Genomic DNA, 15,493 nt, shown 5'->3' with positions numbered 1-15,493 from the left:
GCTCGGCCATTTCGCCTTACTGGTTCTATTGATTATTTCTGATATAGTAAGTGTATTCCCGTGCTCAGAAACGTTCCTCTCGAGGGGTGTGTGTGTAGGCTTCAGTGTGGTAGCCAGGCTACATACAATCTAAGATGGCTGCTTACAACGTTTTGCCCTGTTTTGATCTGCACGCGCTTCGTGTGTTTTCTCTCCATCGCCCCTCGGCTCTTGCCACCCGTAAGAGGTTTAATCTGGCATGAAGGGAAACGCCATGAAGCTTGATGTTAATGGGCCGGAGTGAAACTTCTCAACGCTGTTAATGAGTTCAGTTGAATGTAAAATGCATATGCATTGCTAGTAAAATATGCTTGTCCGTCCTGGGTGAACGCTGAATCATCAGACGCTGATATTATTGCCTCTAAAACCCCTTAGAAAAGATGCATCTTCCAGTAACACAGACTGGCCCCTTTTATGTAAGAGCGTTGGAGATGGCCTAGGCTCGGATAGTGTCAGGACACAGCTCTTTAAGTTGCACTTGAATTCCATGACTACCTATTGATCTACTATAAATTGCAATAAATTGAGGCAATGCAAATATGCAAAAATATGAAAAAAAATATGTTACAACGTGAAGGAATGTTTGCACGTTTCTGCAAGAAAAGAAGGCTAAATCTGCGATAGTGAAAATTATATCATTGTTTCTTTGACCAGCTTCAAAAATAATGATAAAATTATATCAAACTCCACCCACATTATTCATTTTTATCACTTCTGAGTCACGTTTAATTTGTCAAATACGCGCCAGTGGCGATAGTTTTTCTCAGAAGACTGCAGCAGGAGCTCACCCTTGTCGGGATTGCTGAATAATAAAAGCTTTGTATCCTTAATTACACCTAATGCCTCTTTTTTCCACCACCCACACATCCTGCCCCTTTATTTCACTCTATTAGCCACTTTTTCATCCCTGCTTTCTCCCTTTGTCACTACTTTTCCGTCTTTCTCTTCCTCCTCCTTTCTTCCCTTTGATTTTTTGTTTTTCTCTTGCTCTGGATGAAAGTCTTAGCAAAAGTAGGTTACGGACCCCAAAAAATGAGTGCCACCACCTCAGATTAGGCACTGTTCCTGAATGTTTAAAATTGTAAGGGTTGGCGGAATTTGTGGAGTTTATTCTGCGGAAAACACTTGAGATTCCATGGAGTTCTGCAGGCTGCAGAATGTCAGCACATCGCACTGCTCGTGCTGATTTTTAGAGTTGGGAGCTTGTTCCACGCTGCTTCTTTCTGCCGTTCGAGTAGATTTTCTACTTGAGTGACAGCATTCTCAACGAAAATGGTAGCAGCGTGCCGTGATGGACCGTATTGAGAAATCGAGCCGCGACTTGTCCTAGTGCAAAATGTTTCTCGCTTACGCTTGCCAAATTAGTGTTAGCCGCACGTGAGAAAAACTCCGCCAAAAAGTGGTTTGCTGAGTTTTTCCATAACTCCACGCTCCAGCCAGAGCACGGAGCGGGCACAACACTTTGAGAACCCAGGGCAGAGGAGTGGAGTTTATAGCCCACCCCTATTAAAAAGCAATGTAGCTAAAATATGTAATGTCTCTACCCTTCTTTTGCACATCTCTCTTCAGCTTCTATTTATGAGACCTGCAATAAGGTGCTCTCTCTCCCTCAGACATCTCTCCATACATCCCTCAGCAGCCAGCTGATGCCAGAGTATCTGCATCCTTGCATGTTTTTCCTCATATTGCCATTTGTATATTTTTGGACATACCCCGCATGTTTGCCTGGTGAATTCAGCAACAGAGGATAGGAGTCACTGAGCGATTTATGAAGCTATTTAAGGTGTACATCTATGTGTACACCAGAAAATAGCTACTTTTACACTTCACAACTATCGACAAAGATATACATGTCATACATAGTTTTCCAACTTTGTAAATGTCTGCAATGACTGCATATAATTATATGGTAGTGAACCCCATGCAAAGAGAGAAGGATTGGGGAATTCAAGGCGTGCTTTACCTTGAACATTTGTGCTTGTCCAAAAACCTGTGAGTTTGTTGCCATTCACAATTAAACTCCTTTCTAACTCAGTCACACCCTGGAACCATTTAGTAGTGTACACCAGAAAAAGGCTGGAGTAATCTCTGTTATAGTGTGGAAGGAGAACAGAACACTCTATACTCTGTGACGTATCGGGGAAGGGGTTTCTCTATGGAGAAAAATGTTTTAAGCGTGGAGAAACAAAAACGAGTCTTGGCACATCAGAGTGGCTTTCCACTGGCCAGAGTTTTAGACCATGTATGATGCCACATTGGAGAAATAGAAGTCTTTAAAAAAATCTGAAGACTCACTCAGGTGTACACTTGGAAAGGTGTGATTAGCACAGCTTTCTAGGTGTGTTCCTACTGAGTTTTGTGAATAGGTGAAAATCGAAGACCTACACCTCTAAAGAGTAATATTTCTACAATTGCAGATTTACTATTGCCTTTGTGCTTCCCACTCTTGGTGTCTTTGACCGGGCAGCCTCTATCAGCGCCCACAGTGATGTTTATAACTAACAGCTGCAATAGGTATTAAGAAAGAATTCAGCCTAAAGATAATTCTTATTTTGTTTGTTAAATTTGGCAGTCAGGAATATAATTAATTTTAAATGACTGCTCAGAATTACCAATAAACAACTCTCCCATACATCCTTAACCTCTTCAGTGCCCATGACAAGATAGTCTCGTCATGGAGCACGGTTGCGCTGTGCCCATGATGAGACTATCTCGTCATGAACTCCGCCCGCTAATGCAACGCCCGGCACAGGGCGGGGAAAGGGCGGGGCACTGAAGGGGCTAAATGGACCACATTCCTAATCAAGTACAGATATTTCTGTATATTGTGGAGGATACCATTTTACAAGACTGATAGATTGTTTCCAATAGGTCACCAAACTGGAACCATTTAATTAAAATTGGCTCCTGATTTAGGATTTCTTGAAAAAGTAGTATGATTACTGAATGGGTACAAGTGACATAGACCACATCACTAATTAACACTAATTACATATACATTTAGTATATCTAATGGAATAGTCATTCATCTGCTCCAGGGTTTGAGTTTCTTTCTTTTTTGCTCCATCACTACTTTAGCAGAGTCACATTTCATTAGTACATCCATGAGTTGAGCATATATATTGTTTCTTGGAAAGTCCTTACGGAGGACTACTGTCACTGTTTTGTCTGTGTTATAAACTGGCTTGTTGGATCATTAAAATCATTTCTCTAACACAAGAATAAATTATATGTAACACAGAAATACAGAATTTGAAGAAAGAAAAGGATTGTCTATGAAGACCATTAGACCACATCCCCAGACTATTCTTGACTCATAGATTCTTCATGGTCTAGAGATTTGCTATATTGATTAGTACTGGTTTTTGTCATGTTTTGCCCAGCCTTTTCTTAATTCATATTCTAGTTGGGGTCCTTCCCGTTAGATGTTGTTCTAGATGTTCAATCAACTCACATTAAAAATTATTTTTACTGTGTCAGTAATTCAGCCTATCTAATTGGTTCCTGAGGTGAACATCTGTCAATAAAACTACTATTGAAATCAGAAAAGAAACCAACTTGGAAATCTACGTGTGCTTTCTAGTTCCCATTGCTTCAGAAAAGTTGTCTTTTAGTTGGGACAAAAATATCTAGACCTTTGCAGGAAAAGGGTACAATGCTTCAAGTTTTCATAGGCTTTTGATAAACTAATGTCATCAGTAAAGGAGTCGGAAATACAGAATCTGAAAGAAATTATCTCTGGTTTATGTGGGAATATGAAAAAGAACTTATATCAGTATCAGTGCCGTTTGAGTGTTCTCTGTTCTCAGAACTTAAACTTAAACCTCTGATTGCAGAAATATGTTTACCAGTCCCTGGACGCACTCTGCCATGGTTGCTAAAAATTCGAAGTCAATTTTTTTTATTTTTATTAAGCTCGAATTTATCCAAAATTCAATGATCAACCTTTTAATACTTGAATGACAGGAGTGACTTCATTAGACTCAAGGACAACCTTGCTCTAGTTGATGCTTTTTCATCACAGCAATTGCTTTTACTGAGCTGTCAAATCACAAATGTTTGTTTTCAAGCAGGACAAAACCCCAAATCAACTTCAATAAAAGCTTTTAAGTTTGAAGGTAGAAACTTTGATTTGCCCAACATTCATCAAAAAGATCACAACCCTTCTTGAATCCCAGTAATGAGGGGAAAAGATCTTGTTACACAACAATGCCGCCATAACCGTGGTGCAATTCTACCACCAGTCACTTCTCCTGTCCTGAAATTGTGAAGCACCTTTCCTTTATTATTTAAAGGTAAAGATTCTAGGGGTATATTTCAATCACCAATTATTTATGGCATCTTAGGTAATGCCTACAAAGAAAAGCTGTAACTTACAACTCAAGCTGGTCAGAATTTCCTATACTTTTTGTACACATGAGGCAAGGCGTAGGTCAGCATTAATTTGTCACAGATGAATTATGCCAAACTCCTGTGCATTGGCATACCAGCTACTCAACACTACAGACTGATGTGGAAGTTGGAAAAAGATGCCATGTTACCATAGTTTGAAATCTATTTCAGTAGCTACCAGCTAGAATGTGAGTGGAGAACAAGGTACATGGGATTTGAAACAAGTGTCAGGATACAATTCCTTATAAGATGTCTGAGGGAAAGTGAAAATATCACGCTGAATATACCAGATAGTTAGGTTTGGAGACAGGATTCCAGAGAGCCACTTGGAAAAATACAACACTGGAAAGTGAAATCATACTGAAAAGAATGTAGTGCTGAATCTTGATGAACACTGGCTAGAAATCAAAAGAAACCAGATTCTCAGTGCATATGTGAAGACCTGACAACTTGACTCTCCAGTGAGAAACAATGAAATCACTGGAAATCACAAATCCTAACTATGAAATGAGGTTCTCAATGAGTTTATGCTTTACCGTAGAAGCACCCTCAGCTGAAACACACAACTAATTGACAGATGCATGGAAATTGACCGCACTGCTAAAACTGAAATGATTAAGAAACCATAACATTTTCTCCCAGCAACATTTATGCAAACACTTTTCAGAAAATGAAACTAATGGGGCTGTGCATCTGTGCGACTGTGTCTGTGCTACTTCTTTGTAAAATGTACTTTTTATTTAAGGTCAGGTGCATCAACACAAAAATACAATATGGTTGAGGAAATACTCCAATTGCATGGAACATTAAATGTCATTTTTGGACTGTAGTACATGTTGTGTCATCCACTAGGCTGACAAGGAAAACATGGCTTCAGGTCTACATGTGAACCCTGACAACTGCAGCCTTTAAACTGGCAAAAAAAAAAACAGAAGAATAACTATTTTTGACAGAAAGGAATTAAGTAAGTCAAACAGACAGTTTATAATTCCTGTTAGCAAACAAATGATTCCCTAGCAACCTGCATTAAATGGTGAGCATCAATGGCAGATTTTTATGTGCATATCACCGGGGCACTGGTAGGAATATAAACCTAACCAATTAGTCAACTCCCACAGTGCCTCTATGTACATATTTTAAAGTAATGGTGATAAGATAGAACACTGGAGCGCCTCCAAAGGTTTTGAAAAAGTTGCTAGCGCAAATACGTGCACCCTGACTATTTGACCTGTTAGCCTTAGGGTAGTCTTCCCCCAAATTGTTTGCCTTCCTCCTCCATTTTAATTGACCTCGTTTTCGCTTGCCTGAGGACTCTGCGCACTTTGCCAGAGTAACTGCTGACTAGTGCTAAAGTGCATGTGCTCACTCCATAAAACATGGTAACATTGGCTTATCGCCAGTTGGCAAATGTTATATATTTATACGTCCCTAGTAAAGTGGTACTAAATGTACCCAGGGCCTTTAAATTAGATGCTACTGGTAGGCCTGCAGCACTGATTGTGCCACCCAGTTAAGTAGCCCTTTCAAACATGTCTCAGGCCTGCCATTGCAGCCTGTGTGTGCAATTTTAAACTGCCACTTCGATCTGGCAAAATAAACCTTTTGCCGGGCCAAAACCTTCCTTCATAATCCATGTAAGTCACCCCCTAGTATAGGCCCTGGACAGCCCAGAAATCAGGGTGCAGTGTATTTAGAATCTTGGACATGTACTTTCAAGCTTTGCATGTCCTGGTAGTGAAAGACTCTTCAATTCATTTTATAGTACTGCAAGACCTATCTCTCCCATAGAATAACATCGGAGTTACCTTATTACATTTAATAAGTGACAGTTTCCAAATGGGGGTATGTAACCTGTTTATCTTCAGTGTCCTTGACATCATAATGAAAAACCCTCTCTCATGGGAAAGTCGGATTTTTATTTTTTATTTTAAAAATGTCACTTTTAGAAAGTTGGAATGTTCCTGCCTTAGCCGTTTAGTGCCTGCAACCTGTCTCTGGATCACGTGACTGGGTGTAGCTGACAGTTTAGCTTTGTGTATTCCTCCTAGAGAGCCACACACACTACAGAGTCTAGTAAGCCTGGATGGGCACTCACTGGCAGGAAGGAAGAGCAGAGGTGGGCACATCCCTACTTACACTTGAACAGGCTGTGTCCTGCCTCCACGCAAAAGGCAGCATACCCCCTGTAGTTAGTCTGGAGCCATGGCAGGGAAGACAGGAAACCTGTGGAATTCAAAAGTAAACCACTAGAAGCTTCTCCCAAATCATATGAGGGCCCAAGTATAAATATTGGACCTCAGGCACCAACTCTTCAGTACAGTTCTGCTCTTGTGGAGACTCTGCTAGGAAGAAGAACTGCTTTTCTGCTAAAAGGACTACCACTCTGCCTGACTGTTGTCCAGCTGGACTACTGCCTTGCTGGACTGCTGCCTTGCTGGATTGCTGCCCTGCTGACTGTGTCAGAGGGATTTCAACCTGCACCTGAATCCAAGACTCATAGAGTGACTCCAAGGGCTAGTCTGCTGGCCTCCTGTTCAGAGCCAAAGGGACATAATAGGCTCCCAACCACCTGAACCAGCACCCAGATCCAGCTGGAGCAAGCCCCTGATCTCCATGAGTTGCCCCTCAGGTCCTGTACCCTTGGCTTGGTGTGGCCTCAGAGAGGCTGAATTGAAGTTTTTGGGCTCTTCGCAATAGGAAACGGGTCTGGTGACCTCAAAATCTCGTCACTCACTCAGCCCACCAATGGGAAGTTCCATCAACCCAACACTGCACTACAGCATTGACCGCTCACAGGTAGCACCACTGCGAAGCTCAGACCAGACTGTTCCTAATGACAGCAGAATCTTTGCACTACAGCAACACCTACCCGGAGCCTGGGCTGCTCTTTGAGCTACATTGATGACCGCCTGTGACGCTTCTCTGCTCCCTGCGGCCCCATCCACTGCAAACAGGACTCTTTGCGCTGGACTGAAAAGGTAACTTTTCAATGGGACTAAGCTGGTCCTTGTATCCAACTTGTGCTCCATCGCGGTTAGCCTCAACTTGTGACTTTCTCCATGTCCCGCATGACCATATAGCTCCCGCATGACCATATAGCAGCAACTGACGGTTTGGGCTTTTTGGTGCTATTTTCACTTGAATCTATATGTACTGACTGTATTTTTGTCATTATGGTCTTGTTTTATTTATTAAAATGTACTCTATATTCCTAAATTAGTGTGGGATCTTTTTTTGTGTAGTGTATTTATGTTATTGCTGTTTAAAGTGCTGTATAGATACTTTACACATTGCCTCTATATTAAACCTACTGCTCTGTGAAAAACCACCATAGGATTGAGCACAGGTTAATTTGGGGTTTGCTTGTGACTTCACCCTGACAAGAATTGTGGTTGCTGCTTGAGAAGGGTTTCACCCCCCTCAACCAATAACCCAATTTCTTACACTGACCTTTTGAATTAGATGTTCAAGGAAGGGTTACAGAAGTCAATCCTCAAGTCTTCAGTGCTCCCAAGATCTTGAAAAACACTCCATGGTCGAGAATGTCAAAGAGTGGTGAGAGGCACCACAATGCACAATTTTTCTGATGCACTTTAATCTGTTAGAACGGCACATCTAATGAGCAGGTTTTTCATATATTATTTGAAAAAACATGAAGAAGAAATGTAAATTCAGATCCCCATAATAATTATGATATACATCAATGCCACGATCAGATTGAAAGTTTAGAAGATTATTCAGTAAAGAAAATGGACCCATTGCAGGTACAACTTCTATTTGCATTTCATGCCAATATATAAAAATACAATCCTTCCAAGTATTTCAATTAATTTGATCTTCTAATCTTTTAATATTCTTTTGCTCCAGCGTTGTTATCTCCACTCAGCTTGAATACCTGCTGCAGTTTGGTAGGAAACAATTGTACATTTTGCATTATATGGAAGCATTTTAATAGCGGGTCATACGTGGGACGCTGAATCACATTATCAGATTAGTAGCACTCTACACAGTGTGGCGTGCATGGTTGGCAGAGTGTTGTATTTGTTGTGACCCTATGTAGAAAGCTTTCCGATGTGTGTGAGTGCTCATGTCCTTTCTTGGGGCCCAGCGCCCAGCAGTATGATGAAGCAGGAGGTGTGAGAAATAGGTTCGCAAATTATACTGTGATTAGCTGGCAGTTAAAATTTACTCTGCTATGCTTTCAATGTATATCCTATGCTGACGGCAGCAGTTACATTTTTGTGAGTCTTGAAGGAGGACAGGAAGAAAGAGGAAAGAGAAAGGGCAAAAAGATAAAGATCTACCTGGATGGCTTGCATTATAGGTAGTCAGTTAGGGAGGGATAGGGAAATACAACATATAGGAAGCTACACCAAAAAGAAGGTGCAGGGATAATTAAAGAAGGCCCAATATTCCATTAGCAAGTGAGTAACAATCAACGGTGCTGTGTACTGTTCCATTATGTAACCCATGCATGTCTCCAGCCAGCACACTCTAGATCAAGATTCTACTGAGTAGCCAGGTGGCGAGCCAAGGAACTCTGCCAACAATGCAGATCATGGACAGATAAGAACTAGAAGTGCAAGTCTTCATAGCAGTAGGGAGAGAAAACTTATCTCTGGCAACACTCATGAGTAGCTGCCGGGAGCTTTAATTACCACAAAATAGAGACAGGAAATACAAGAGGCTGTACTTGTGCTCTACTGAGTACGAAAAGACAAATTCCGCATAAATAAGGAAAAAGAAAAATAGTTCCTTGACATATGCAGTGGAAGGATACTACTCAAACAGTCAGAATACTTTGAGGCGGAAATTCTTGTGGTCAGGAAAAATTTAAGAATGGGGTGAAAGCTCTTGAATCAAGAGCAGATAACTGAAATAGACCAGAAAGCCATCCAATCATGAGCAAGAGGCTAACCCAAATCTCACTGTAAGTGCATGATATATATAGGAAGCAATAGGTCTGCCAAGACCTAAAAAGAGATTTCGTGGTCGTATTTGCTTTCTAGCTTATGCTGCCTTCAATACCATGGGTATCAAGGGAGAACCACTGGTACCAAAAAATAAGACTGAGGGCCTGATTAAGATCTTGCCAGGTTGGGCTACTCTGTCACAAATGTGACGGATATCCCGTCCGCCATATCACAAGATCCATAGGATGTAATGGAATTGTAATAAAGCATCACGTTTGTGACGGAGTAACCCTGACCGCCAGGATCGTAATTACGCCCTGAGCTTCCAGCAGCCGCTCCTCACTGCCCATAGGTTTGGCTTTCATCCTGGCTAAAAATCAGAGGAATCTCAGTTCTTAAATGCATGAAAGTGTAATTTCTTTCACTGTGTGTGTGTACCTTCTGGAAATTTCGGAACAAGTGACAACTACTCACAGAAACATTGTTGACGAGGCTGTTGATACACAATAGGTGTGTGAGCCACACATGCGGGCTCGACTCTTGCAGCACAGTGCAAATGTTAAACTGTGTTTAGCATCTCAAACAAAAGTAATTGTTTCCAAAAGTTTGACCAATAACACTAGGTGTAGCAAATGCGGCACCACCATTCAAGCAAAACAAAACAGGGCTGCATGATTTCCACATGGTGTTACATGAATCTTGTTAAACCTGGGCCTATCTCTTGTTCATAATACTCTAACTGCCTTGGAGGAATATGTGACGTTACAACGCAATCATTTACATCGCAGTACGTTACATCACGGTTATAACAACGCAAGTCGTTACAATGACTTGCTCTAGAGGCGCTGGACTTAGGAATAGTATATTTACTATTCCAACTCCAGTGTGTGTAACAGTAGGGAAGGTGTTGGACTTGGAATAGTAAATCATACTATTACTTAGTGTAGAGCACCATCCAGCGCAAGTCATTGTAACGACTTGTGTTGTAATGACCACGATATAAATGTATCGGGGTGTAACAACCGCGTTGTAAAGGTTGTTCACCGTCTTGGAGTGTTCTTTATAAAGACATCCACTGATCGTCGGACCTATGCTCATGGGAAATAGATATTTATAAAACATCACTCCCCATATTTGGAATGCAAGCTGTCAAACTGAAAGGATTTGCCAGAAAGGTTGCCTTCCCACTGTAAGCAATAAAGCATCATTAGTTGTAGAGCGATTTTGTTGTTCGGAATAACAGTAATTGCTGTTGTAAGTGAGTCTAATGGACACTGGGTTTCTGCAACCCTCGCCAGAAAAGAACAGCAGCTATTTTCCATTTATTGGCAGTGTAAGACTGATTATACAAGAGTTAGGGTAAATTAGTTCATTCTAATTTGGAACAAGCTGAACAATGCCTGAAGTTCAGAGGTATTTTATTTGGATTGACAGTGTTGAGAATGATTCTGTGCCTTTGCACTATTTCTAACTCTTGCCCTAGTTTCCTGCTAGTAGAAAAGAGCATCATATGCCAGAGATGTTTTTGAAGTTGCAAATGTGTTCTTTGGGTGTCCCAGTTAAATTTATGTTATGCAGCATTCTCTTTATTTATGGTATAATTGTTTCCATTTTCGCTTAACTAATCCAAATTAGACTTTTTGCTCTGCCAGATCAAGGCAAGTGATGACAAATTATCTTTTCAAAACCTCAATGCATAAATTACTCAAGATGGAGCTCAGGAGAAATTGCACCATTATAACACGCAGTGCATCTTTCGCGTTCGGCGACATGACGTCTCCATTAGTTTGATAGCTTTTCTATTGGAAAGCTGTGCCTAGTTTTAAAGGTATTTTTAGGTATATTTGTCTTCAGGAAAGATGGCTGATCAAAGTATCTGAAAGTGATAAGCAATGACTGTATGCAAACACTCTGAAGGTATTTCGCTGCCATTCTAGTGATCAACACTTCCAATCTATCACAAAACAATAGGAAATGTTGTAGGGTTATATATGTCTATTCAACATGCAGTAACACTGGGTAATCCACAGTTTAATATGTTTAAAAACTGCTCCTGGTGTATGGAAGCGTTCTTCAATTTAGAAAATTGCATATGGCAAAGGCCAGTAGCCCACATTCAGTGGGTACAGTGAGCAGGCGTTACTCATTTTTCACACGTTTAAGTGACCGCTGAACTGATCATTCTCCACAAGGAATGGTGGAGCTGTTATATTAAATCCGATTGTTGGTACCTTCAAAAGATTTGGATTAACTCCTCCGTTCATGATCTTTCCTCTGAGTAATTCATTTGTGGTGGCAAGAAATTGATGGAGACAGGGGCACACCAAACAGTATTTGGTTTGACTAAAATAAAACAATAAGTTATATGAGTAATCTCCAGGAACTTCTCTCTGATGGCCTCAGTTCTCTAAAGTTTTAATTATGTGTAGTGCATTGCGCCTATTTGCTCATAGATTTGCCCTAGTGAAATGGCAAAACAAATACATTTGATCTGAACTCTTGATGTGTTATTCGATTCTTGTTGAGAGCACTTTCACCAGTAGAGTTTTACATGTACTGGGAACTGAGGGCCTGAATTAGAGTTTGGTGTACAAAGTGCTGCGGTGCAAGAGCGACGTAGTACCATGTTCCCCAAAACTTTGGTCTGCTCTCCACATTTAGTAATGGAAGGGCCTTTAGTTTTCCGGGATTCCACTCACAGAATATACCCTCTGGCAGAGTAGGGGCCTCAGAGAAAAGTCAATAATCCCCCTGCAATATGTAGGGTGGGTGTCCTTTATTTCCTGTCTGTTGCCTCCCGAAAAACCTGATGGTGAGGAGTAGGGAAAACTACAATAATGACCCCCGCATTCAGGGAGAAAACTTGTGGGTGTGCGGGTCAATAGTTGTTTTTTTTCTTACAAAACAAATCCCCACATTACTACTCAAGAGTTTAGACAAAGAACCAGCACCCCTCCTGTCTTCACAGGTGGATTGCCACACACTGGCGTAACCAAACTTGTGGGGACCCCCCTGCAAGGTACGTGGAGGGGCCTCTTCCGGACTCAATCAGGAGCTCTCCAACCAGAGTACTGTGCTGAGGGTGCCCCCTGGAGCCTGGGGGCCTTCCACACCTTGGAGGCTACGGGGCCTTTGTTACGTCACTGTTGCCACACATGATGTTTTTCTCCTTCCTGAAATATCTCTCAATTGCAAGCTCCAACAACTGGATTTGAGGCCCTGTAAGTCGGTCAAGTGTCAATCTCTGGCCTTCTGCTAATGGAAATTGGAGAGAGAAAACAATGCTTAAGGTTTAGAGGTCAAGGAAAGATGTCCTGCACTTCTAAGGAACTGCCATCTGGAATTAGCCACCAACAGGCACCTACCTGGAGCATTAATTTGTTTTCAGCTCTGTTTATCTTAGCCTCCCAATGTGCCTCTCTGATCTAGTGGAGATCATTTTTGCTGCTGCCACGTAACCACCACCACTGGAGGTGATTGAACACACCAAAATATCCGAATAGAAATTTAACTATGTTAGTCGGGGCAAACAAACAAGCCCTATAACACATTGTACATAAGTAGGTGGCCTGGCCATTTGCCAGGTACCACTTAAAGACAAATTTGTATTTCCTCAATTTATATCATGTTGTTAAAATAAAAGAAATCAATAAAATATTTCAAACTGAAAAAAAACAAGATTGACACCACATAGTGACAATCAAATACTTTCAGATATTATCGTTTTCCGTAGCATGGAATTGCATTCTGTATACTTTTGGGTTGTTTATTTGTGTCATTGACCTAAGATGAAAATGGTTCAATCTATTTTATGTGGTTGTATTTTACGGATTTTTCTCAAATGACATAAAGTTTTCAAATACAGTTTTTCTGTTGATAAGTATGTTTTCGATTGTATATGTATTTTTCTTATCACTGCATTGCGTTTTATTTTTATGACCCATTGGCTATTCACCCACTCTCCCTATATAATTGTTTCCTATGCAATATTTCAAAAAATGTTTGTTTGGATGAGTGATGACAAATATAGGACCACATGGTGTACCAAGCATATAATTATTTCATAGATGTGACACACAAATCTAAATCTTTAAAACTGTTAACTCATGAATGAGTTTTTAACACAAGTTATCCATTTCGATCAGATTGTGGCGGCGGCACTGGTGGAGCAGAAGATGAAGGGGAGTCACAAGCTGGCTGGATTGAGGGGGCCGCAATCCTTCTCTCTGTTGTGTGTGTTGTCCTTGTCACTGCCTTCAATGACTGGAGTAAAGAGAAGCAATTCCGTGGGCTGCAAAGCCGAATCGAACAGGAGCAAAAATTTACAGTCATACGGGGTGGTCAGGTGATCCAAATACCCGTGGCAGAGATGGTGGTTGGTGACATTGCACAAGTAAAATATGGTAAGTGCCACTAACTCCCTTCTCAGAGCTTTGTGATTAGAATAATATGTGCACTGTGGCTTTGATCCAGAGAACAACTGAAAACCTGCCAAGGGCCATAAATTGACATGTGCATCTCACTTGAGCAGTCTGTATTGTTTAATTTGGCTTTTTAAAAAAACAGTGTGATTTTGGTAGTCATTTATTATGAATACCACGAGATTTGTTTATCCTGACTGAGGGAATACCACATTTGTCCAAGGTCCAAACTCACTTTTATTGTGTTTTCCTCCCTCAATCTGTGCTGGGAACACCCCTTGGGCTGTCTGGTAATTTTGCACCAGCTGTAATCCAGAGCTGCACCTGACGCAGATTTAATTATTAGGCCATTCCGAGTGAAGCCTAATGGCTTTTTTGTTTTGCTTTCCATCATTTTGTTTTCTTGCATCCTTCGTTTAAAAAATGGTTCTATCATGCCAGCTGTACCGTTTTTTATTAGTTTAATAATGCACACTGGGCCTTAATCTCAACGTTAGTATACAGAGTTTTGTCATATTGTCAACTTTTAGCTTTAAACAGCCGGTGAACACGGAACTCAGTGAGAACATAAATATTGTGCCTTTTTATTAGAACGTTGTAAAATGTTATAAACTATGCGCATGGAATTAATAGGGTTGGACAGCTCCTCACAATATTTTGTTTCAGATTTACAAAAGATCTATATTGAAGGAAAAACAGGAAAGAACGCAAAAATTAAGCCTGACCACCCAGCTGAAAGCACAACAAACTGAAACATTAAACTTAAGTACTTTTCGGAAAAATACAGGAGAAATCACTGTAGCATGTTTTTAAACACAGCTGTGTTTATTGTAGGTTATACAATTCTATAACTTGCAATAAAATAACCCTTTAGGCCAATACGCCTTTCTGTCAACTACCAGTACTGAAACATATGGGGGTCTTATTAGAGTTCGCTAGAAAGGGTACTTCATCGCAACAGTGATGGAGAAACCTCTCCTCCAAACCATAAGTATGTCAGCGATGGAGCCTGCTTCTTCTGCGTCGCTGACATACTCCTCCAATGACTTGAGTATGTGCTGTTGTAGGTTCACATATAATACCACCTGCACAATTTAGAGTGGACGGTGTTATATGTGTTTTTTAGATGGAGCAGTAAAAGAAAATGAACCTCACACCATGTGGGACAACCCTCATAGTTTGGGGGCCATAAGCTATATTTTTTCCCAAAGCAAAGTCCTGCTTTGGGAGTTTGTTTTGGGAAAAAGTAGAAGTTGTAAAACTTAGATGGGTGGCCATTATGTTTGACTGAGCTCTCTGCCAAACTTTTACAACATTAACAGGAACCACTGAGAAGGCGGTTCCTGGCAATGTTTAGAGCTGTCGACAGGGCTGTCAGACAACTATACATTTGTCGGGTGGAGGATCCCCTGTATGCTGGGAGTAGGTACTCTGCCATACTTACGGATTCTCCTCTGCCCACCTAACTCTAAATAAATCAGAGCCATAGTACTATAATGAGGAATGGAAAACTATTTGCATGTGTTTGAAATATATATATTTTTATTCCCATCAAACAATAACGCCCTATGATGATATCTGTGTAAATGCAATTAGCAACAAGACTCGGCAAGTCTTTTATTGGTCTGGGCCCAAGATCCCTCCTACGAGCAGACTTGGGTCAATATTTTATGGCTTTTCCCTTTCATGAGCAACATGTCCTTCCCAAAGATGAACCAATTCAGCATG

General features: G+C 40.9%; 1 protein-coding gene across 4 annotated transcripts in view; it reads left to right on the top strand.

Moving 5' to 3' along the window:
- LOC146797710 (plasma membrane calcium-transporting ATPase 2-like) overlaps nt 1-15,493 on the top strand; it is a 2,176,758-nt gene that overhangs the window by 1,631,007 nt on the left and 530,258 nt on the right. For all 4 annotated transcript variants that reach the window (XM_085624877.1, XM_085624876.1, XM_085624878.1 and 1 more), the window contains one exon: nt 13,490-13,747. In XM_085624877.1, coding sequence (XP_085481003.1) covers nt 13,490-13,747 — 258 coding nt within the window. The remainder of the gene's footprint in view (nt 1-13,489; nt 13,748-15,493) is intronic.

This window comes from Triturus cristatus, chromosome 9 (genome assembly GCF_964204655.1).
Source record: "Triturus cristatus chromosome 9, aTriCri1.1, whole genome shotgun sequence".
Lineage (NCBI taxonomy): Eukaryota > Metazoa > Chordata > Amphibia > Caudata > Salamandridae > Triturus > Triturus cristatus.
Note: the sequence above shows the minus strand (reverse complement) of the source record. Positions and strands in the feature narration are given on the sequence as shown.